We start from the raw sequence: 26,150 nt of genomic DNA on the forward strand, positions 1-26,150 counted from the left end.
TATACTTACGTACGCATCTATATCTATGTACAATGTCACAAAATTGCACTTTACAATTTGAAGTAATGTGTGCTGAATAGTACTGTGTCACAATTCTGCCTTGCTCCTGTATGATCCCATCCATGATGTGTGCCATCTGGAAGCATGCCGACCCTCAGCACAACAGCTGGAAATATTTCAACTCTATGTTGAGCTGGGGACTTAGAAAATTTTCAAAACTGTGTTGCACTGTGGATATCTGCAGTGGAAATCCCAAAATTTAAAACTGCAGAAGGCCTTTAAAGTCAGACTTTGTGTGAACTGTATCAAGTAAAATGGCTCCCTTCCTGACAATTTGTCCTGAGTGATGATTCTCTAAGCAGAGGAAAAATCCAGCCCTGGGTAGTCTTGAACAGCAGTTAAGACTGCTGCAGCAAACTCAGCTCTCTAGTAGACTTCTACCTGTTTACAAGCAGGTCTCCATCATCTTACAGTGAAAGAAAGTCATAGTCGAGGAGGAAAAAATATAAGATATGCTGCACATATCCTCAGAAGGTGACATATTTTTCATTTCTTCTGCAGCATCTTCGTTATCTCTTGAGAAGTCCTCTTTAATAAAAAATAACACTTTTTTTAACAAATCTGTCCAAAGTTTGACTCTTTGGTAAAAACAGCAGTCAAGCTTGGGGCTTATGGGCCCTGTACTAGGCCAAGTATATGACAAAGAAGTTGTCTGCAGGGGTTGCTCACAAAGCATGCGTTATTCAGCCAAGGATTTATAAAGTATGCAGCCAGGTATTTATAAAGTATGTCTTACTTTTTTGGCAGCAGACAGGTCTATGTTTAAATGCAGCCAGGGATCAAAAAGTACCCCAAAGGACAGGCTCTATATGAAGAATGACCAAGGTCCTTCCTCCTTCTTGAGTTACTGATCTCTAGTGGAAAGAAGAGGGTGAGGGATCAAGAAACAGTCTTCAGGGACCTCATGAGCCAGAATGTTTCCCTAAAATATGGGTAATTTGTCAGTGTGTTAATGAAGAAAGAGTGGTCTTTACCCCGTCTGTCTCTGAGACTTGGACTTTGGTGTTCTAAGATCTCCTCACCTGGTATAGACATTAGGGAACACAGATACTACCTGTATCTTAGCATCCTTAGGGGGGAACATCTGCACCCCTTTTATACATCACATATGAGGATGGCATGACTACCTGCTCAAAACCAGGTCAATGACCCCCATCACCACCACAGCAGGGGAAAAAACTCACTCTTGGTGATATTTGCAGCAAGAATCCTAAGCAAGGTTCTGAGCCAGAGTCAGATGGTATTTTGCATGGTAGACTTCTACTGGTCTTGAACAAGCTATATAAATCCAACATGGTGATCAAGAACTTGACAAATAAGGAAGAGCCTGCAGGAGCTTGCTGAACATTGCTGAACATTAGTAGAATCCCAAAGCATGAATTTATCCTGCGTGGTATATCTTAGAAACTCAAGGGCCCATTTCACACAGCACAACCGCCACTGAGAAAGGGACAGCCAGGGCCTGACCCCACAACTGTTACTTAAGGTCTCTTTGTTGAGACTGGGTGTCAGCGTAGTGCTTCTCCAGTCCTTCTTGTGACCATCTGCAGACAATGAACAGAAACTTGACACTTGCCAAAATTTAGGGCATATAGGTTGTCACCAAAATGGTTGACTTGGAAATTAGCAGAAGCTTTCCCCATGAAGCTATCTCCTGTTTTACTTTCAATCTCTATGACTTCTGCCTGGGCTTGTCAGGGATCCTCCTGCCAAGCTCGGCAAAAGTCATCCAGGACAGCCACCATTAGATAGTTAACAATGGCACTGAAGTTTTCTCTATGGTATTCATCTGACTTTACAATTTGTGTGCCCATCAACCAATCTGTACATAACTGTCAGTTGATACATTTGTATAATATGATTATTCTTCATGACCAACATGTAGCAGCTCCTGTGAAGTAGGTTGATGGATAAAGTTCCCTAATTTGCACTTACCTGAAATTAGGTGTGAAACAGAATCAACAGTACAATACAAAAAGTGATGTGAGGGTAAGTATCCCCACAATAGCCCGATTTTATGTGAGTATTTTGTTAACCTTTGTTGAAATATGCAAGTCATTGAGCTGCATTTTGTTTTGCAGTGTTAGTAATAGATTCAACAAATCCCTGCAGGTGTCAATAATTCTTAATGTGCTGTCGATAAAAAAAAAAAAAAAAAAAAAAATAATGTGCTGTTGGCAAACACTTGGGTATCCTTTCTCTACTCCACCTCTTAATAATGAAGTTGAGGTGCTGATTTATATGCCAACCTTCTAAGTTCCAGACAAGTAAAATGACTGCAGGTCTGGTTGTTGTAGTGCCAACTTGCCAGCAGATTACACTGTAAAATGTATCCATAAATACATATCAACAGACCTGTACCCTGGATGCACAGTACAGCAAAGTGTACAGGTTAAGTGTATAATGCATTGAGAGATACCACGACTCCTCCTCATCCTCCTCCTCATCATCATCAGCTCCTTTTTTTTTTCCATTGGGTTGGGTTGGGGTGTCAAATTAACTGTCAACACTTCTCTCTATACACAGCCATTCTACTGTCTTCATCAACAGTCATGTCTGTCTCAGGTCTTCTCTCATGCAATCAATCAATCTCCTGGCTAGAGGTCCTTGTCACCTCTTGTCTTCTTCCAGTCTCTTCTAAATCTGCTTTACCAAACTGTCTTCTGTTTTCATGCATATGTGACAAAACCACTGTTACCTGTTTTCATTGACCTCCTCTGTAACTGGGGTTACTCTGGCTTCTGTTCTTATGTCCTCAGTTATTCATATGTCTCACACTGTGCATTCTACTACCCATCCCTGGCACTTCAACCTCATCACCTCAAGCTTTCTCAACTGCTCTGCTTTCATTGCCTAGGTTTCTGTGACATTCAGAAGTACTGGTCCCACCTTAATTCTTTGGCATTTTTCAGTTACACACTACCTCTGAAACTCTGTGCCAGTTGGCTGCAGTCTCTCTACTTTGGCGTCCTCATTCAGACTTCCATTCTCCTCGATCATACCTCTCAGACACCTGACACTGTTAACATGTTCCACTGTTTACCATTCTATGTCAGTTTTAAGCTTCTTCTGACTTACCCATTTGCTGCTATAAACACTGTCATGTTTGTACTTAGTTTCATCCCATGTGTATTCAGCTTTGCATTACAGTCCCCTTCATTTGCTGGAGTACCTGTTCAGAGTCTGCCTGCAGTGAATCATTGTCTTCATACAGCAGCTTTGATGATCTTCCCCCTGTAATCTGTTTACTTTTGCAGTCCCTCACCAATATGAAAAGTAGTGGACAGTTGAGCCCTGATGTACACCTAATCCCACAGCAAGATTTGAAAGCCCAAAAACTGTTTGTACTTATGTCATTGCATCCCTGTATACAGTCTGCACTAATATTTCTAGGACTTTAAACCACCACAGGGCTGCACAAATTAGCTTTCTTGGGACCTTGTCATTTGCTTTCTCCATGTCTAGGAATGCCCATTTAGACTTATTTTCTCATCTCCGGCTTCTTCTCCACTATCTGCCTCACTACAAACATTGGGTTAGTTATACTGCATCATGATCCGAATCTGAATTGTTCATCTGTCATCTTACTTTCTACAACTCTGCATACTTGTTTATCAATCACCCTCTTCAGGCCTTTCATGCATTTTGACAGGAGTTTGATACCTGTGAAGTGGCCACACTTATGAATGTCCCCTTTATTCTTGCATATTGACACCAAAATACTTATTCTCCAGTCATCTGTGATATGCCTCTATCTTCATTCTGTAAGGAATATCCTCAAAAGCCATTTTTCCCTTAAAGCCCCAACATCATGATCATATCAGCAGTGACTTCATCTGAGCCTACCATGTTCCATGACTTCCAAAGTGCCTTGCAGTTAGTTAGGGAGCAGCAGTACACTGTTGAGCAGAATCATTGGTAGCGTAAGCTCTTGTACTCCATTCTTACTATTTTCAATAACTTACCCTGTTGTCACTGTTTTATAGTATTACATGCCTGTTCCATGCTCCATATTACCAACAAATTGACTACAACAACTGATACCAGAATTAACTCAACCAAAAATGAACCACATATTTACAGTTTCCACCTTTATTTTAGTAAAAACAAAACCAATAAACTGGCATAAATTCTGACATACATATCAAAAAGAAATCAAGGGAAGAATAAATCCCATGTTTATGAAATGCAAAAATGATCATTATCATAAATACATATTCAAATTAATGCAATTCTTCTTCTTCTTTCGGCTTGTCCCAGTTAGGGGTCGCCACAGTGGATCACCTGTCCGCTCATGATTGGCAGTGGAGTTTTACGGTGTCGAGTTGCCAGCCCGGCAACCAACCTTCCACAGAAGGCACACACATGCACACACACACACCTAGGGCCAATTTAGAGTGTCCAATCCACCCACAGCATGTCTTTGGGATGTGGGAGGAAACCGGAGCACCCGGAGGAAACCCACACAACCACAGGGAGGACGTGCAGACTCCACACAGAAGGCAGCCGAGAATCGAACCGGAGAACCTCTTGTTGTGAGGCGGCAACGCTAACTGCTGCACCACCACGGTCCCCCATGCAAATTAATGCAATAAACATGCTAAAACAAAGAAACAGACACTAATACATTGGAATCATCAGTATTTATGTCCACTCTATTATAAATATTTCACAAGACTATTTACCTTAAGCCATCTGCTACATGGAGAGCAATCCTATGCTGTAGTGTCCTAGTTAAAGTATCTTTGCCACTTTGAAGAAAATGATCCAGGGAACCCTTAGGTGCTAGCTCCATAACAAGCAGTCGAGGACGAATTCCAGCTGCTAACAAGGAAATCAAGCTTGGGTGATGTAGGTAGCTTAACACAGCAAGCTCCTGTATTAAACAATATAGACTGATTAACTCACCTGCTCATTAAAGTGATTATTAAATGATAAAAACAACAATGTTACTCAACTGTAAGCATTGCTTTACTACTAGGATCCTTTCTGCTATCACATTTAGTACATTCAAATGAACATTCTTGAAATCTTTATAAAGCAGTGACTAAAGTCTAACATCTTCTTGTATACTGAATACACTCACTATGTTTTCTTTAAATATTTTTTCATCATTTGCTAAGCACTTAAAAAACAGAAGGCACCTTTTCACAAAATAAGAGTTGCTAGTAGGAGCTGTAGCCAAGGAGATGGTAGCACAGCTTAATCTCAGCATACTCCAACCAACAGCAAAGATGAGTCTGAAAGCACAAAAAGCAACTCAAACTGGGAGACTAAGATGGAAAAGGAAATGGATCTGATGACCAGGATGTTAAGTGGAAAAGATGAAATCTGACTCATACAGATGAAAGCGCTTAACCTCTGACAGTTTGGATTATCTGCAATCGTGTTTGTGCTTTGTTACAATAAATTGTATTCGTAGAGAATTGGTCTACAGTGAATTTTTGACTCCTGGTTGCTCGAGCCTCTGGTACTGTATTGGCTTTAGCTTTTAAGTGGAAAAGAGACAGATATGGACTTTCTCAAAAGAAGGATGGAAATGCAATGCTGGAAATGAGAGATATGATTAGGGAGGAAGGGCAGGATAGAGCAAGATGAAGGAATAATACAAGCCTGTGGGCAGAAAATAAATAATTTAGAAAAAGAGATGGAGGATGCTTCTAGGAAGACTGATAACCATGAAAACCCTTCCTAAAATATTAAATGCCAGGTTCTTAAGACTTCCAGAGAGGATCACTGTTCTTAAAATTTCATTCTCAAGAAGTCTACAGGTTTGATCCTGTGGATCAAGGTTAAAATTACTCAAAAGTGTATCAACCTGCTTGTTCTGGTGAATAACTCTGTCTAGTCTAGCATCCCATATGGGGATATATTTTTCCCCAACCTTCAAATATTTTGTTGCTAATACTACTCACTAATTCGTGGGGGTATTCCCTTTCTAAGAACATTCTCTCCAGCTTAGTTATTTCCAATTTAAACAATTTCTTGTCTGAAATCATTCAAGCTAATTTAATGAATTGCACTTTTATAAGAATTTTTTCTGTTATCACTTTTTCTGGAAATACATTTTCTAAAACAAAAACTCCTGACTCACCCTTCTATGTCTTTTTGTTCTTCGTTTCTGGATGACTAGGCTTGTCTTGCTGCCTCTCCTTTTTTGCCTTCCTCTCTGGTGGCATCAGGTTTAAACGGTGCATTGAGAAACAACTGTTTTTTCTGGGTATCTAACGGGGTTCAGGAACTAAAGTTCTTATATAAGGAACAGCTGGCATCCAAATGCCCTACCTCAAGACACACTAAACACATATTATGCAGATTTTGGAGAGTGATTTTATGCCCACATTTCAAGCGCATCTTGAAGCCACAACCCTTAGCATCCTTTTCCATATTGAAACAAGGCACTTACAATACACAATTCTGACAGAAAAATACTGCTAATACTGCAAAACTCTAATGAACACTGTCTATTATAGATAGTGACTACTAATTTAAATAGGGTCCCTATTAATTATTCAAATGGTTTAAAGTTCGAATGTCATATGGTCGACACCATATGATCGAACTTTAAAAGTTCGAAGGTGAAATGCAACGGCTTTGTATGGTGCAGAATGAAAATATTTCCCTTTTCTGCACTGTAGTGCAATCTAGGCGTTGGTATATTTAAGTAGGGGGGTTGTGGGGGTGCAGGGGGGCTTGCCCCCCTGCTCAGAGCATTAAGTTAAGTTTTTTTTTATTATATTTTTGACGTTTCAAACTTCGCTCATATGTTGTCAAACATATGAGGTTCGAAGTTTTGAAACTTTGAATATATAACATAGACCCTTTAAATAATAGTTGGAGGGGCAAGTCAAAGATTTTTTTTTCCAAGGCTTCAGACAGGGTGGGTATGAGGGGTGAAAAGTTAGTGATTAGTTAAACAAAAGTAAGAATCAAAAAACAAACTAACCATTACACTTCTTCTACTAATCTAACAGAGTATGATTAAAGGATCTAGGAAAGCTTCTATGTGAGTGAAAAACTGTAGATAAACAGCAACCAGTTGAAAGGTCATGACTCAGCCTTCAGAGTCCAGTAATGTAGAGACTGAACTGCTGAAAATCTGGACTTACATAGACCAAGTCTTAGACAACCATGTCTCAGAATATTCCCTTTTCTCTGTGGTATGGCAATCCTGGAGTTGGTATAGATACATTTGGGGTGGGGGGTCTCCTTCAGAAACCCGGACACTCACTTACCAGACTTCCAAAATGCCTAGGTGGAAAGGCAGATGACCGCACAACACTGATGTCCTGGAACACTGACCTTTCACTTCAGGTAAGTAACCACTTGGCCATCCTGTTGAACTCTGTCCCTTACCCTCACGGTAGCATGATCTCAGACTTGGTATATTTAGGTACGGGGGTGGGGGTGGCACCCCCTACATGGGTGGGTTTGCTTTCCTTCAGTTTTAGTTTTTTGTAAGGATGGCCAAGCGGTTACTTACCTGGAGTGAAGAGTTGGTGTTTCGGGAAGTCAGTGTTTTGCAGTCATCGGCCTTTTCATCTCGGCATTTTGGAAGTCAGGTAAGTGAGCATTCGGGTTTCTGAAGTAGACCTGTTTGGGGGCATGTGGGAAGCTTGCTCCCCTGCAAAACTGAAGTCTAAAAGAAAAGAGTGATGTTTAACATACACTCTTCTCCTGAATGTTCTGTCTTTTTTTTCAGCTTGTCAGGATTCAGCACTGCGAGTCTCATAATTTCGATAGGCAGACCAGATAAATCACTATCAAGACTTTAGCAATGCGAAAAGATGTTAAAGCTACCAGTGGTGGTAACAAGAAATGGAGTCTCTCAGAGGGAGCAAGGGCTTATGGCACAGTGAAGGAGCTTGATCTTGTTTCTTAGGAAAAGGGTTCCATGGTGACCAGCCCAACACTGCCAGTATCAGGACAGGACCAGTTTAAATCACTATCTTCAGCATGTAGCTTTCTTCAGATCCAGTAGCTCTTTATGCCAAATAATAGAAAAGAATAGGCTAATTCTTTACAGAGCTCTATGAATGGTTATTATCTGTACAGCTCTCCGAGATTAGAGAGAAGAGTGGAGAGAAGCTGACCATAACCTAAAACCAGCTCAGCTAAGAAGGAAAACAGAACAATTCAAGAATGTTTTGAGATGTTTAGTCTGTTCAGCATATTTGATACTACTTTATGAAAACAACAGTAATGAAAATATAATTACCTTCCCCTTCTTTTGTTCAGCCATATTTAATTCTCAGGATGATTCTTAGTCCATTACATGGTACCCATTGATATTCTGAGACACAACAGACTGAGTCTCTAAGTCCTGGAATAGCTTAACTGAAAGTCTATAAATGCAGAGTTGCATAAACTAAGTCCAAAAGTACCATTTCTAGAATAATCCCTTTTCTCCAAGATACAGTGATCTATAAGGTGAAGGGGCTTGCCCAATACAGTGGGGGATGCAATGGGATTACCACCAATGCAGAAAAAACATATTTAAAAAAGAACAGAGAGGCTCTTCTGAATTTTTAGACTCTTTTTCGTAATTTGGGGGCTCGCACATAAGAGTAAAGACCTTAAATACACAATGCAGATCATTTAAATATCATTATTAAAACAGAGTTGTATGTAAGCATACTGCACAGCTTACAGATTTCTGTTGTAGTGTAGTAACATCTTACAGCTCTGTAGGCTGTGCAGTATGCTTATATACAACTCTGTTTTTATAATGACATTTAAATAATTCTTCTTCTTTCGGCTTTTCCAGGTTAGGTGTCGCCACAGCGCATCATCTGTCCACTCATGATTGGCAGTGGAGTTTTTACAGTGTCGAGTTACCAGCCCAGCGCCCAACCTTCCACACTTCCACAGAAGGCACACACACACTCACACCTAGGGCCAATTTAGAGTGTCCAATCCACCTACTGTATTGTCTTTGGGATGTGGGAGGAAACTGGAGCACCCGGAGGAAACCCACGCAACCACAGGGAGGACATGCAGACTCCGCACAGAAGGCACCCCAGCCGGGAATCGAACTGGCAAACCTCTTGCTGTGAGGCGGCAACGCTAACCACTGCACCACCGTGGCCACCCAATGACATTTAAATAATCTGCATTGTATATTTAAGCATTAATAATATATGCATTCCTGGAAATGTTGTTTACTGTTCTACTTTTCATTAGGTTGTATTTTATTTTTACTTTGTATTCCGTAAGTGTATTTATTTCTTTTTACGTCCTTGCCATTGGGACATGGGTGAAAAGGGTCCATGGATCAGTTGTATTTTTTTTTAACTTTGTATTTTTCTTTTACTTTGTATTCCATAAGTGAATTTCTTTCTTTTTTGTGTACTTGCCATTGTGGCGTGGAACATGGCTGAAAAGGATCCCTAGATCAGTGCACAGCCAGTTAACAAAGTATAAATAAACAGAAATAAAGATGCACTTGGTCACTGCAGAAAACTGTCTTCATAAAACTGAATAATGGATGAGTTTCAGTTAGCAGATATGATGGAAACTTATGAAAGAGAATGCAACAACTAAAAAGAAAAAGTTTGGGCATGTTGAGGGTTATAGCAGACAAAACAGAAATGTAAATCAATCATCTTGTATCTTTCCAAACATACAGCCAAGATGAAAAGTACTCAGTAACCTCATAACAGTATACCATCGACACAAGAGATGAAAAGGCCTCAAGCTGCAAAAGTTGCCACTTTTGGGTGCCTGATGAAATTCCAGTGACCATATCTGTTGCCCATGGAATACAGAACTACAACTGCAAATAAAGGGAATGTATACTAAATGCATGGATGTAGTATCTCAAAGTATTCCCCTTTCTAAAAGGTACAGAAATGGTAGACTTAGTATATGTACATAGCAGAGGTGTTGGGGAACTACCACTGGGCATATGGGTGGCAAAGACCACTGTAAAAACACTTGAAATGTATAACATAGAATTTAAGAATTTGTTCTTTTTCCCGTATGAATCACAGTTTACTTTTCAAAGTATCAGAATCGAATTATCTGGTATTATACCTATGAAAAGAAGCCATCTGTTTTCTTGAAACATCACATAATAAAATGTGACATTAAGTTTATATAGTAAGACTGTCTACTACATTTGAATTACTATCTATGCAAAGTTTACACCACTGTCTTAACCTGATCTTTAGGTTTCACAATGAAGATAAATGCTTAAAATACAGAGAAATGAGATACATATGTTACTTAACTTCTGGAACAATGGTAAAGTATGTATACAGAAGTCAAAATACAATTGTTTTTAAAAATACTGACAACTTTATGAATCTTAGGAAGTATCACATTGGTGCTTTTTTATCCAAGGCTTCATGGAAATTAACCAAAAGACTAAAGACTGAGAGATGTCTATTATTACATGGCTGTGTTAATTTATATCATGTTATACTGTGCTATATTTAAGTAATAAATCTAGTGGAGTTCTCAGCAATCTGTTTTTTACTCATGACATGATGAGCTACCACTTGGAGGTAAAACCCAGTGGGGTAATTCATCACAGTATAAGTACACTGCAGCATGTTAAATGTTCCAGAAAGACTTAGTGTGACTATATAGAATTCATTTAAAAAGATTTTCAAAATTGTTTTTGAAATTAACTATAAGGACCTCATTTGTCACCGGTGGCACAGTATGTTGTCATTTTATAATGAACGTGTGGTTTGACTTTGTGATGTACAAACACTCAGATTAAAGTGCTGTATGCAGCTCCCCCCCCACACACACACACATCAACAGCTCCATCTATAAATTTCAATTATTTCTTTTTTTTCAAACACTTGTATTGAATTATCCCTTAAGACAGAGGCAAACTTACATTTATATAAAAAAACAAACTATAACATGAGTTCCCAGTTGCAAACATTACATATCACATGTATTCTTTTGTACAATTATCATTAATTCAGCATTACATAAATTGCTCAATTCCTGCCTTACCTTAAACCTCACTCTTCCTCCAAAACAGTATTCTGCATATACTGTTCCCACAATTTCCATTTTTTTCTGTGTAAGTTGCTCTTACTCTTTTCTGGCGATCAATCTTTTATCTCTCTTACAATATTCAAAACTTCAAGTACAGTTGGTTTATACTTTGATTTCCATTTTTTTAGTAATTGTTTTTTTAGCAGCCAACAAAATTAAACTTAAAAAGGCTTTCTATGTCTAGGCAATTCAGATCCTGTATCCTAGCTCAAAAAAAAAATAATTTCCTTAATTACACTATTTGCTCACCCAATATTTCTAACAGAGTATTCTGCAAGGAATTATTTAAGTCTGCCAACTCATTATACGCCCAAAACATATGTTTCAAGTTACCTCATTCTTCCCCATCACACCTCCAACATTTGCAATCTACCTGAGGAAAAATTCTTTGAAGTCTGACTGGGGTATAAACATACCTATGCAAACATTTCCAAGCAAAAATCCTAACTCTTCAATACTCTGCTGTCTATTTGGGAGCCATACAAATGTCCTCGCATTGCTTCCTTGTAAATTGCTCATCTACTCTGTAAATTTAAATTATTGCATGAGAATGTGTGTGTGTGTGTGTGTGTGTGTGTGTGTGTGTGTGTGTGTGTGTGTGAAAGTGAAACATGGTGGTGTGTGGATCTTTCCTTACAGTACAGGTTTATTTATTTACTCATTTGCTGTTGATATCACATTATATAACAACAGCAAGTTGGAACTATGCAGAATTAATGGCTCGGGCACTAGAGGGGCTTTGTGAGGAGGGGTGGGAAGCAGCTGTAATCATCAACCCTCCCATTTCAGGAAAGAGCATGGGACTTTTACCTGCAACCTAGCACTCCCATTAGTGATGTGGATAGTGCTCAAATTTCACAGCTGACAGCCAAAAAAATTCATCATGGGGGATGAACTATATGACATTACATGCCACATTGTACCTGATGTAAACCAGCCCAGCCCAGTTAGCGCATAGGAAATCCCTGACATACAAGGACAGTATATATGACTCAAGTGGGTTGATCGACTCTGTGTTTCTACATCCCTGCTCAATGTTTTGAAGGCTGTGGTGGTTCCAGCACCAGGTGTTAATACCTGGGAACATTCAAAATCAAAAGGGGAGTGAAGGAGAATTTGAAGATGTTTTTTTTTCTTACGCAGAGTGCAATAGAAAACGTGGAACTGAGACCAGAAGGCCTTCATCTGCCACTAATGTCATGACTCTCTCAATCAAATTTAAAAAAAAAAAAATCTGAAATGCAACATTTGGAGTGAATTACACTATGAGAAATGTATATACCTGTCTCAGAAGTCTGTGGGAGGCATGCTTGTTGAAAACCTTAACGGCCACTTCTTCATTTCTGTAAGATGCACGATACACTGATCCAAATCCTCCATCACCTTACAAAAACAGAAAAAAAGCATTTGCTCTTGCTTTTGGTACACTATTTGTAGACATATAACAAGAAGAGCATATTGCGACCAAAGCAACTAGTCTCACTTTCAATGTGCAAAGTACTCTTTTATACAACAGAGTGTAATATTGTGCAAGCTCCTCTTAAAATCTTCAAAAATATGTTGAGTATGGTAGAACATAAACTGTACAGAATCTTTCAAAATATTACATATTTTCTTTATCATTTGAAGAAATTATATTTAAAGCAAAAAAATAAAGAAAACTAACCTTGCTTTTAAGCAAAGTTTTAATTTTTCTTGTACAATATCCTGTCACATTTTCAAATTCATAGAAATATTCATAATGAAAATTTAACACAGTCAAGGTTTTTTGAATTCTAAAAGATACTGATTTAACAATGACTCAGTGTACTCATTGCTGTCTGATGTTATTCTAGAAATACCAATACATGGAGAGTTTTGCACTGCGGTGGTGGTGGTGGTGCGGTAGCTTTGTCGCCTCATAGCAAGACGTTGTCCCGTTCGATTCTCAGCTAGAGCGTCTTCTGTGTGGAGGCATACGTGAATGGGGCATGCCTTCATTGAAGGTTGTGCATCAGGGCTGGTAACCCAATACGTAAAAATCCACTACCAATCATTAGCGGACCGGAGTTCCGCTGTGACGACCCCTAACCGGGAAAAGCCGAAAGACACAAACAAACACTAGATTGGGGAAGCAAATCAAATGTAAAGAAAGACAGTGTCACAGTCTCTTCCTACAAGCCAGAATGGAATCTGTCTCATCACTAATTAGAAGTTATGTACCTACCATAACGTTCCATGTTAGTTGTCTTCTCTCGCCTTCTTTCTTGCTGGATGGGTTCGGAGCTGATCCTCGGCTCCGACTCGGCACTTGCTTAGCTTGAGAACTCCTTTTACCAGCTCGAGGCAACCCTATATCCCATGATGCAAGGCGGGACTACCTCAGATCTCGTTTGGTAGCTAACATACCCCGCTAAGGACTAACCTAGTAGAACTAGGAACACAAAAATTCCTAAGAAAGGACTCTTCTATTGAAGACTCAGGAGGGAACAACCTGAGAAGAGGAAACTCTTCAAGATCTGTCCAGGCCAGGGGGAAGGACGCAAGAAAGAAGGCGAGAGAAGACACCTAACATGGAACGTTATGGTAGGTACATAACTTCTAAATGTTAAGTTGTCAATCTCGCCTTCATTCTTGCTGGATGGGACCGCGTCCCTAGCACCTGTATCCCAGGTGGCTCAATGGAACAGACTCTTGAGAACTGTGGAACCAAAACTGGCCCTGTCTCTGGAGGCCAAATCTAACTTGTAATGAGAGACAAAGGTATGAGGAGTGGCCCAAGTAGCTGCTGCACAAATGGTATCAATGGGTAGTCTATCCTGAAAGGCTGCAGAAGTGGATAGACTCCTGGTTGAGTGTGCTTTCGGTTTAGAAGGTAGTTGCTTGCCTCTGAGTGAATACACATAAGAAATGGTGGAAGACAACCATCTGGATAAGGTCACTTTAGAAACTGGGAGACCTTTCCTGTTTTCTGCATAGGAGACAAATAATTGGTCCGATTTCCTGAATTGTTTCGTTCTATGCAAATAGTACCTGAGCTGACGATGGATATCCAAAAAATGAAGCTTTTGTTCAGCTCTGTCAGAATAATTTGGGAAAAAGACTGGTAGATCGATGGATTGATTAATATTAGTTTGAGAAACAACTTTGGGGAGAAAGGACGGGTTCGTTCTTAAGGATACCCTGTCCTTGTGAAAAACCAAGTAAGGGGAATGGATGCAGAGAGCTTGAATTTCGGAAACCCTTCTTGCTGAAGTGACAGCCAGTAAGAATATAGTTTTCCAGGTCAATAACTTCAAGGGACATGAGGCAGACGGTTCGAAGGGTGGTAAAATTAAGGATGCTAACATTAAATTCAGATCCCATTGTGGAGGAGGATGTTTTATTGGCGGCTTCAGAAGAAAAACTCCTCTCAGAAAGGCTTTGCATAGCCTATGTGACATAATGTTATGATCTTGTAATCCAACATGATATTTAGAAATAGCCGCCAGTTGAACTTTGACTGTTGATGAAGAGGATCCTGATTGAAAAACTTCAGCCAGGAAATCTAAAACAGAATGCACAGGAGCAGTAAAGGGATCAATGTGCCTGGAGTTTGCCCAAATGGAAAAACGTCGCCACTTGCTAGCATACACGGTTCTGGTGGACGACTTCAAAGAAGCTACTAAAATATCTCTGACAGGATCAGAGATCATAGGAAGCCTGGCTAGGGAAGGAAGTGGAGCAACCAAGCAGTGAGGTTGAGAGAATGAATGGCCCGGTGCTGTTGACCCGACTGGTGGATCAAAAGATCCGGAACTGGGTCCAGATGCCAAGGCCGCACCAGGAGGTGACTATGCAGAGTCGGGAACCAAATTTGTCGAGGCCAGTAAGGGGCAATGAGAATCAACTTGGCCCTCAAAACGGTGGCTTTCTGAATGACTTGTGGAATCAAGGGAAAGGGAGGAAAAGCGTAAAGAAGTCCCCGGGGCCAATCCTGGGTCAGAGAGTCTCTCAGGGGTTGGCCTGGAAGGGGAAAGAGGGTGAAAAAGTCGGGGCACTTGTTGTTTTGGGGAGTAGCAAAAAGATCGCAACAAGGTGTGCCCCACTTCAGAAAAATCTGGTCCACAATAGATTGATTGAGAGACCACTCATGAGGCATGAGAATGGCCCTGCTCAGCCTGTCCGCCAAGAGGTTGGACCTGCCGGGGATGTGCGTTGCTATCAGAAACCGATGAGAGGAGATTGCCCATTGCCAAAGTCTGAGAGCTTCTCGACACAACGGATAGGACCTGGTCCCGCCCTGCTTGTTGATGTACCAGACCACGGACATGTTGTCCGTTTGTACTGCAATAGTCCCCGCGGGAAGAAAGTCGTTGAGGGCTTGCAACGTTAAAAGCACCGCTCTCATCTCCAGGACATTTATGTGCAGATGGTATTCTATGGGTTGTCACGTCCCGTGGACCATCCTGCCCTGATAATGCCCCCCCCACCCGATCAGAGAGGCATCCGTAGTGACTGTGGCAACCGGAGGAGGGGGAACAAATGGTCGGCCCTGGTGAAGGAGAGGGGAAGATATCCACCAGTTCAGATGAGCTCTGCATGATTGTGTGACTAAGATTTCGTGTTTCATCGGAAGAATGTGGAACGACCACTGAGTGAATAACATCCACTGCAGCAGACGCATGTGGAAGCGAGCCAGTGGTAGAAGAACAATGGCCGCAGCCATAAGACCTAGAACTTTCAGAATCAATCTGGCTTTGGCTTTGCTGCTCTGCAATAATATCCGAACTAATTTTTGGATGTCCAGAATTCTCTGATGTGTTAGTCTGGCTGACAACTTGACGGTGTTTAATTCTGTGCCTATAAAGGTGATAGATTGGCAAGGCCGCAGAGAAGATTTTTCGAAATTCACTGAAATTCCCAAACTTTTGCAAAGCTGCAGAGTGTAGTCTCTGGTCTGAAGAAGCTGATGCCTGGTGGTGGCGGAGAGGAGCCAGTCGTCCAAATAAGGAAACACCTGGAATCCTTGACGTCTCAGGTGAGCTGCGACCACTGCCATGCATTTGGTAAACACTCTGGGGGCTGAAGTGAGGCCAAAGGGCAGGGCTCTGAATTGATAATGACTGGTCCCTAGCCGAAAGAGGAGAAACCTCCTGGAGCGCCTGTGGATCTTTATGTGATAGTACGCGTCCTGAAGGTCTATCGAGCACATCCAGTTGTCCTTGCCCAGAAAGGGCAAAATGGACTGAAGCGTGACCATCCGGAATCTTGCCTTCTTGACAAATCTGTTTAGATTGCTTAGGTCTAGTATAGGTCTCCAATCTCCCGTTCTTTTGGGGACCAAAAAGAATCTGGAGTAGACGCCGGATCCTACTTGGTCTGCTGGAACAGTCTGGATGGCTCTTTGTTGTAGGAGCTTTGTAACCTCCTCTTCTGCCAAATCCCTTTGACCGGGTGAGATGTCTGGAAAGGAATGGTGAGGCACGGGATACCTTTCGAAGGGGATTTTGTAACCCTCGGATATTATCGACTGTACCCACATATCTTGTGAAAGGGAATGCCAGGCTACTGGGTACAGCGAAATCCTTCCCCCGACTGCCTCCAAGGGTGGACAGTCGGGCAACACCTCAGGGATGCTGAAAAGGCTTCTCAGGAAGAGACTCCCTGTTGCCCTGGTTCTGAGGACCCCCTCTGCCCCTAGGGTGGCGTCTATTATTGTTACCCCCTCTGCCTCTGGGGGTAAACTGCCCACGTGTGTCCGGCGCTGCTCCTTGGGCTTTGCGGAACCACATCTTTCCTCCCTTCTGACCCTTGGGGTAGGGTCTAGAAGGGGTGGAAAAATGGACTCCAACGGCAGAAAGAGTTTTGCCGTCCTGCTCACACCTGGTCAAGGTTTCCTTCACCTGAGGTCCGAACAAAGCCGAACCGTCAAAGGGGGTATTGGTGAAGGATGCCTTAAAGGGGTCCAAAATTACAAAGCCGCATCCAGGCTTGCCGCCTAAGAGCCACTCCTGTGCCTGCGGCCCTGCTCACCCATCGGCTGCATAGGATATGAGCCGCATGGAGGAGTTAGTTAAGGAATTCAGGATTGCTAGCTGTGAGGCAATCTTTTCTTGAGCCCCAGCAGCAGAAGGATCCTGGACCACTTCACCTAGTTCCTTGAGAATATCTCTTTGAAGCCTGGTGAAGTGACAAAGGTAGTTCAGCGAACGCATAGCAAAGGTCGCTGAAGAAAACATCCGCTTTCCATACCTGTCCATGGTCCTAGAATCTTTGTTAGGAGGATGGACAGGTACTGAAGGATCCGCAAGTTCCTTCTTGGTGGCCGCCGCCACCACCATAGCATCCACAGAGACACCCTTGGAAAGAAACTGCTTATCTGCAGGGGCCGTGATAAATTTGGATGGTCTCCTGGGAACCGGTTCCACAGAATCTGGAGCTGCCCACGCCTTCGGAGCCACTACCTGCATAAGTGGGTCGAAAGGCGGAGACACCCAGGAGGTGGAGGGTCGGGATCTAAAAGCCTCCAGGTATACCGACTCATCCTCAGAGGGGTCAATGGAGGGCCAATTCCCCCTCTGTTTGAGGAGCTCAAGGATGTCCGAAAAGGAGACATCCTCAGAGGGGGACCGTGGGGAACCCTCCGACTCATCTAAGTCGGTATCAGATGTTGTAGACTCAGGGGAGTCTGTGTGTTTCCTCTTACACGTCCTCTTTCGAGGAGGTTCCCCTGCAGGATCAGGAGAAACCTCGGAAGAGGAAGATATTCCCAATGGGGAAACCTGGGGCGATGGATCCCTGGGCCTGGGAGCAAGAGGCTGGCAAGAGGCGTCTACAGGCACCGAAGAGGGAGGAGCTAATGGGATGGACCGTTGACCTGGCTCAGGTGCCAGGACACTCCTCATCACCTCAAAGGCTCCCCTCCCCGGGAGGCCGGAATATTCCCGTTCTGAGGAAATAGGAACTCCCTGCTCCACTGAGAGGGAAGGCTCCGAGGCTGATGTCGGTGCCGAGCTTACCAAAGCCGAAGCCCCGAGAGGGAGAGCGGGGTCGGACAAGGGTCCGATGCCACTAGCCCCCTCGGAGCCGACAAGGGAAACTCGACGACCGGATCCCTCCAAGGAAGGTCTCATGGAAGAGATCGGAGCCGAAGACGACGGAGCCGAAGGATGTATCGGTTCCGGCGCCGACACGGTCGCTGTCCCGAGAAGCTCCGGCTCCGAACTCTGGAGGGGAGTCGGAGGAGGAAGTTCAAGGGGTAAAGCAATAGCCGAAGTCTGCTGAGACGGGCTATGGAGCATTTGGGCTAGTGCCTGCGACTTCAACAGCCTGCTTACCACCCTCTCTAAATCGTGGTCAGACAGCCTGGAAGATCTCGAAGATCGGCTCCGATGACTCCACTCCGACAAAAGAGGAGACCCCGGAGCCGAGTGGATACTCTCCAACGAAGGGGACCGAGATCTCTTCCTGGACGAAGTCATCGGAGCCGATGTCCCCTGAGTTCCAGATGGAGCCGAAGGCTTCTCGGCTCCGATACTGGATAATATGTCGGTTCCAGCCAGAGCCGACAAGGCAGCAGTAGATTGGGTGTCAGAACCGATAGGAACCGACACTACTACTTTAGAAGAAGAAAGATCGGCTCCGGACGGAGCCGATCGCGACTCCGAAGGAGTCGGAGCCACCGGAGAAGGCTTAGAAGCTGTAGCCTGAACCTTCGGTGGCTTAGAAGGTTTACTAGACCCAGTTTTAGTGGGTGAACTTTCTGGCTTTAGTAAGCCACGGAGGATCAATTTATTCCTCCTTTCCTGCAGGACTCTCTGGCTAAAAGAATGACACAAAGCACAGGAGTCCTGCAGGTGCAAAGGCCCCAGGCAGTAAACACAAGAAGTGTGACCGTCTGTCAGAGACATTTTCTGACAGCACGAGTCACACTTCTTGAAGCCTGAGACCTTGCTTTCCTTAGACATAGTCCAAGAAGAAATAATACCCACACACACACCCAAACAATCACACAATTAATCCCAACAGACACACAGGTAGGGATTAAGAAGGGGGCCTAGGCCTAACTGAAAAAATCTTTAAACTTTTTATAAAAACTAGAAGATTTTAACTAAATGGGGAAATAGGGTGGGCTGTAGGAACACTACACTCTATAAAAAGGAACAAGGGAGAGATAAAACCCTGACTAAGCTTTTGAAAATTCCAACTTACCTCAGCTGGCAAAAAGGAGACCTCTATCGCAAAGCGGCAAACGAGATCTGAGGTAGTCCCGCCTTGCATCATGGGATATAGGGTTGCCTCGAGCTGGTAAAAGGAGTTCTCAAGCTAAGCAAGTGCCGAGTCGGAGCCGAGGATCGGCTCCGAACCCATCCAGCAAGAATGCAGGCGAGATTGACAACTTAACATTCCAATTTATATAAATACTATGCAAAGGCATTTGATAAACTACTTACCACAGCACTTTGCCTTCAGAGCAGGTCCACCCACTACTAGATGGCATTTCTCTGGAGACTCTCTTAGAATAATGGGTGTGAGACTTCTCTGCTTCTCCCAATGGCATGTTGTTTTTGATGATGATGAAGGCATGCCCATAAATAGAGAGGCAGTCCTTATACTCCTCTATTTTTTTTTTACCAGAAGGAAAAGCATCTTAAATGAGATGGATCAAAACAGGAACCACACAAACTCAGGAAACTTAACACCTATTATAAATAAGCTGCTCTCAACTATATAAGAGTAACATTTTTACTGTATTAGTTTATCTATGGCAGGATCCTTCTAGGTGGGTATGCAACTATTCTCATTGTCTCTTCTGTTCTACTTTTCTTTTTTTGTTTTTTTTGCAGACTCAAATACAAGTACTGAAACAACTAAAATGTCACAGGCTGCAGGGTTCTCTTCTTATCTTGATCCCAACAGATACTAAAATCACTTATTTCATATAGCATTATAGCATTTAAAAATGTAAAATCTCATTGAATATATACATATAAACAACATAGTCCTGTACATGCCAAAAACAAACTACCAATCCCCCTTCTTCCCATCTTTTTTCTATGATTTGGTCCCCTCAGACCTCATCCTACTGGCTCAGCCCCCAGTGCCCCGCATCCACATTGGTTCTACCAGCCATTCTCCTAAGCTCTGGACTACTCTGGTATTTATGGGGCCAGATTGGGATCCTAAGTTTGTCCTGGAGGCTCAGTCATCTGTGCTGTCATTATATGCCGTTCTTACCTTTCTCTGACCCCACCCTTGCTGAAACACCTGAGGCAATTCCCTTCTTTGGACCATGCCTCTCCCTAGTGAGTGTCATCGAAAAGCACCCTCCCTCTCAGGAAAGGCACGCCCATCCCTCCCAGTCACACTGTCAGTCATCCAAGCTGCTAACTGAATCAGAGTTGCCTGTGCCACAGTGCTAGTTTTATCTTTCTATGCCACTAGAGCAGCTTCTCTATGCCACCGGAGTGATCACTAAGCCCCTTTACTCTAAATCTTAGCTCATCTATAATTTCAAATCCTTGTACTGCGGTGGTGGTGCTGCGGTAGCGTTGTCGCCTCACAGTTAGACGTTGCCCATTCGATTCTCAGTTAGAGCGTCTTCTGTGTGGCGACATGCATGAATGGGCGTTCCTTCGTTGAAGGTTGTGCGTTAGACCCAGCAAGCCAGCACGTAAAAATCTACTGCCAATCATTAGCGGACCGGAGTTCCGCTGTGGCAACCTCTAACTGGGAAAAGCCGAAGGACACAAACAAACATAAAAAATCCTGCCCTTGTACCCGCATTACTAAGTCCCGTCCTCATGCAGTCATGTCAGGCTAATATCATAAAATTCTCAAAATTTTACTATAATAATCTGCTGGTTATGGGTCTCAAGTGAAGTTTTAACTGTTTGGATAAAATATGCACATATCTCATTTGCTGTATGCACTAAAACTATTTTTAATTTCTCCAAATCGTTTGGGTTTCTAATACCATGACAGGAATGGACCCAATTCCTAGGTCAAAGTATGATTAAAGTTCATGAAATGTAGTGTTTCAATCTTTGATGTCAGCCAAAAGTGCACTTTGCAGCACCCACAATGTGCCCAGTAATGACTCCTTCTGGAATTCGTACAGGGTTACATGGATTGGTAACATACCTAAATACAATTGCTCCTACTACTATTGAAACTGTCTGGGTATCTTTCTTCCACATTGCTCACATTTCTGCCTGCAGATCCTGAGATTTGTATGACTTTGTATCTCTCTGTATGCAACACACTGTAGTCAATGGGTGTGGTGATTTCAATGATCAATGCTACTTTTCTAGTCTTTTCATGGACCGCTATATCCTGTTTTCTAGCATCTATCTTTTAAACTGTTGGTAATGGGTGATCCCAAGTCATATAAACTTCATCATTTTCTATGATGCTTTGTGGCTCATATTTCCAGTGTTTTTCAGCCACTTCAATACAATAATGCTTGCACAATCCCCAATGCAACAGTCTTGCCAAATTATTATGTCTTCCAGTATATAGTCCTTCTGCCATTAGTATATCACAGCCAGCAACAAGATGTGTGACTGTTTCCAGTTCAGTTTTACAAAACCTACATTTGTCTGTTTCTCACACATGTTCAATGGACATGGTAAACTAGTGTGTACGTAGCCCACTATCTTGGGCCACCAATATTAACCTTTCATCTCTTGGTTTGAATTCACCTCTTCTTAACCATTAGTGCATTCGTTCGTGATCAACATGAGGTTCTTCCAGAAGTTTTCTATACTTGTAACTATATTTATGCATTTTCTACATTTCTTGCCTTCTCATCTGGTTCTTCACCTTATATCCTTTATTTTGTTTTTTTGGTGCATTCAGTTGCTGCCTGATTTTTATCTACTGCTGGTTTGATTTCCATTCCTGCTTGACACCGATATGCTTCTGCTAGATTAAGCAGAGAAGTCATGTTTGATTTATTTTCCTCATGTTTCAAAACTTTCACTATGTTTGGGTCTTGTCAGCTCAGAAGATATGTGTGGAGTCCCACGTTTGCAGATCTATACATGTAATCAGTTTCACGGAGGCCCATCCCTCCTTCTGAATGGGGACTATATAATCTTTGTACATACTGATTTTTAAAAATCATTTGGTGAGCATGAAGCATCCTTCTTGTCTTCCTACCTAATCTATCAAACATGTTTTGAAGCCAATCAATCACTCCAAAATTGTAAGTTAGGACAGGAAGAGCAAATTGGTTTTTAGCTTGGATTTTTATTCCTACACGTCAACGCTGTTTTCAGGATTAATTTAAGTATTCCTTACTAAGATTTATTTGCATTTGTTCATGTTTTATTGTGGATCCTTTATAATTTCCCAGATATTTATACACTCCTTCTTGCTCAAGTTCTTTTATATCACATTCTTGTCCCAAACTGGTTTCCTGGTACCGCAGTTTTCCTGCTTTAAAGGTTGCTTTTGCACATTTATCAAGACCAAATGACATTCTTATATCATCTGAAAAAGTTTTAACAACCTGCAGTTGTCCTCTCAGTTCCTCATCTGATGAGCTATACAGTTTTAAACCATTGACAAAGAGAAGATCAGAAGTCTTTACACTCTGTTGTTTTCTAGGAGCCAAATTATATCTATATCTATCTATCTATATATATATATATATATATATATATATATATATATATATATATCTATATCTATATATATATATGATCAGTACAGGGTGCATCTTATACATTTTTAAGAACTCTTGTCCATGGATGCAAGATACTATCAAATGCTTTTTTGTAGTCAATCCATGCAATACTTAGATTCTTACTCTTTTTACAGTTCTCCACTATGACTTTAACAACAAATGATCCTTTCTTCCATATGGCTTTCTTTTACTGCCCTTTTGTTCTACTGCCATAACTGAGTTTTCTTCTAAATGACTATAAACTCTGTCAGCATTCCCGTGTATAGTTTATACGTCGTTGGAAGGCAAGTTATTAGTCTATAATTTTTAGGGTAGCTTGCAGGTTCACTCTTAAGTAGGAGCATTGTTTATCCTGTTGTTAGCCAGGTTGGTATCTGTTCGGGGTGCGCATATAATAGTTCTTACTCATGACTAAATTGTTGTGCAAAGATGTTAATACTTTTAACCAAAAGTTAGGTACTGCATCTGGGCCTGGGCTTTTCCAATTAGAGGCTTTTCTTAACTTTGTTTCAATCTCTCTGGCTGTTACTTCGTCCCATTTCATATCCTGTACCTTTAAACTTCTTTTCTTCGCTTTCTTTTACTACTTCTATTCATTTAGCATCTTTATGTTTCACAGGATCTTCAAAGATACTTCTCCAAAATGTATCTATTTCTTCTTTTTTTGGCAGTCTTTCAATTCCTTTTACCTTGTTTCCCAGTTCTCTATAAAACCTTTTTGGGTCATCAATAAATTGCTTATTTTGCACTTTTCATTTATATTTATCTTCGTATCGTCTAAGTTTGTCCACCTCTGCTGAAATTTTTAGTTTATTTGTGAAAGTGAATGATAGAGCCTGGTCAGTTCCAAATCTGTGCTTTGCTTTCATCACATCTATCTCTCTTAGTATTTTTGTTAATCTATTCCTCTTCTATAGTCTTCTAACAGTGACACTTCTTGCTTTAATTACTTTAAAGTTTTTCTCTAGTCGATATTTCCATGACAGTATTTGATTTCTCCCCTTCCATTCCCTCACTACCATGTGTTCTTGTGGTAAAACTTTATCAGTTATTAATTAAGCTGCAGAGTAATATATCCTGTTTACTTCTGTTATATTGCACGGATCTCTATGGACAGTCCTAATTACTATGTTCATTTGTTTTATCAGACTTCTGACTTTTTGGGTTTCATTGACCTTCTGCAGTTTATTTCTTTCATTGATCTTAATATATCTATGTCTATTAAATCAATCAACTCTTTTTAGCTCATTTTCTTCCAAACTGAGGGCACATCCCTTGTTTTCCATTTCCTGCGGGCATTCTATAAAAGTTCTATAGCATCTTCCTGTAGCACATTCTCTTCAATTTCATCCTCTGCCATCCGTTGCTCTGTCATATGGGAACTCACTGGCCTATCACTCCTTAACATTGACTGCATCAGTTTCCACAGTTTCCTTCTCCTGCTGTCTAGCTTCAAGTGAACATTTACATTGGTTTCCTGTGTAAGGCTCCAAAATATCTTCATATGGCACATGACCAATTGCTTCCTGTTCCACTGGTTTCTCCATAATTTGGATATCCATTAGATTTTCTACACTGAATCCTTCACTTCACAGGTACTCCATAACCTCAGTTTCTATTTCTTTAACTTCTCCATTACTAATCTCCTTTTCTAATTTTCCTCTGTCTTATTTTTTGTATTGTAAAGTTTTTCATACCCAGATTTCTTTGCCTGTATTTCTCTTCAAATGTCTTTGGTACTGCTCTTTTTGTATTGGTTAGTTTTGCTTTCTCCTTTGCATAAATATTCCACCATATTAAATCTCTTTTTCTTTCCCAAGTCCACATTTCTTCTTCAGATGTCTCCTGGTCTTCCTGCTTCTCTTTACTTTGGAGGCTTACTCCATCATGCTGTATTGTAACCTATGTTAGACCATCTACACCAAATCCTTCACGTCACAGGTACTCCACAACTTCTTCTATTTTTTTAACTTCTACTTTACTAATCTTCTTTTCTACGTTCCATCTTTGTGATATTTTTTATTGTGATTTTTTCCATCTCCGGATGCCTTTGGCTATATTTCTCTTTTAATATCTTTGAGGCTGCCTTCTTTATGCTGATTAATTTGGCTTTCTCCTTTGCATAAATATTGCACCATATCAGATCTCTCTTTCCCATGCCCATATCTATTTTTTATACTTTCAAATATCTCTGGGTTTTGTTTATATTTTGCACTTCCTCAGATGCTACTTCTTCCAAACAGATCAAAGTTTCTTGATCTATATACTGTTTTTTACAGAATGCATTAATTTGAGCGACCTTACCTACCTCGAACGGGTGTAACACCGAGCTCAAATATTGAATTTCTCAGTGGCGAATGGTCAGAATGTCTTACAAAACACTGAATGCGACATGTCTGACCACTCTACCACCTAAACAAGCGCTACCATGGGTCAACAAGGGGGAATATTATGTGTTTCGCTTAAATAGAGTTCGCAATTCTAAGAATTTGCCACACTGCTTTCAAACATTTTCCTGATCGGCTATCCAGTGGACGATCAAATAAATGTATACTGTTTGTCATAAATCTGTTGCATTAATGAACACAAATTTTCATTTGAAGCTTCTAGTTTTTCTGTGGGAGTATTTTTATTTCCTTTAATTTCTCTCTAATCATTTTGTATAGCTTGTGTCTGGAAATTCTGGGCTTTTTGTATAATAGTGACAAGATATAATTTCTTTCTTATCCTCAATAGTCCACTTTATTGTCTTTATGGCTCTTCTTTGGCCTTTCAGTTTTTGTGATTTTCCTTCTACAACAAGGGGAGGGTCATCACCCCCCTGGGCCTGGCCTGGCCCCATTGTAGGAATGTTTCCATATTTTGAGAATTCTACACTGTCATATTTTTCAGTCCTGGCACCAGCATGCTTACCAGGATTGGGCAACTTTTTATCCTGGTTCTTGTAAACCCAGCTTTCTTTTTTAATTTTTAACCTACTTCGGTACATGATATCCAGGCCTGGTTGTTTTGTTTGTTCAGTTTCCTGTGTTTCCGGCAGCCATCTTCTGCTGACAGAACACAGAGCACTGTGTGTAAGGTATTAACTGGAAATTTTCTTCATTTGTTCAACATCTGTTTCTTTGTTCTGATTTCCTGCCAAGGAGTGTATCATATAACTGATTTGTTTGCGGTTAAAAGCAGTCTCTAGAGTCTCTTTGTTCCTTTATCTGTTTAAAACTTTCATTCAGTGGCTGTTTTTCTGCTGTGATAACCATTTCTGTAGTGATTTCTGCCTAAACTACTGTAGCTACTAGCTGTAATAGCTTCCCACTCACCCCTTCCCTATTGGCAACTTGTTCTTATACTTGGTGGCTTTGCAGTTGCCTTCCCCTACTGTAAATTTGATCTGGGACACTTCTCCCAATCTAGTGTCATT

At 41.4% G+C, this 26,150-nt stretch overlaps 1 protein-coding gene across 1 annotated transcript in view; it reads right to left on the reverse strand.

Annotated features, from left to right (window-relative positions):
* LOC122815022 (leucine-rich repeat serine/threonine-protein kinase 2-like) overlaps positions 1–26,150 on the reverse strand; it is a 2,570,681-nt gene that overhangs the window by 835,415 nt on the left and 1,709,116 nt on the right. The window contains 2 exon segments of the mRNA XM_044087274.1: positions 4,746–4,936; positions 12,362–12,462. Coding sequence (XP_043943209.1) covers positions 4,746–4,936; positions 12,362–12,462 — 292 coding nt within the window.

The sequence above is a fragment of the Protopterus annectens genome, chromosome 11.part0 (assembly GCF_019279795.1).
Source record: "Protopterus annectens isolate FY-2018-M chromosome 11.part0, PAN1.0, whole genome shotgun sequence".
NCBI lineage: Eukaryota > Metazoa > Chordata > Ceratodontiformes > Protopteridae > Protopterus > Protopterus annectens.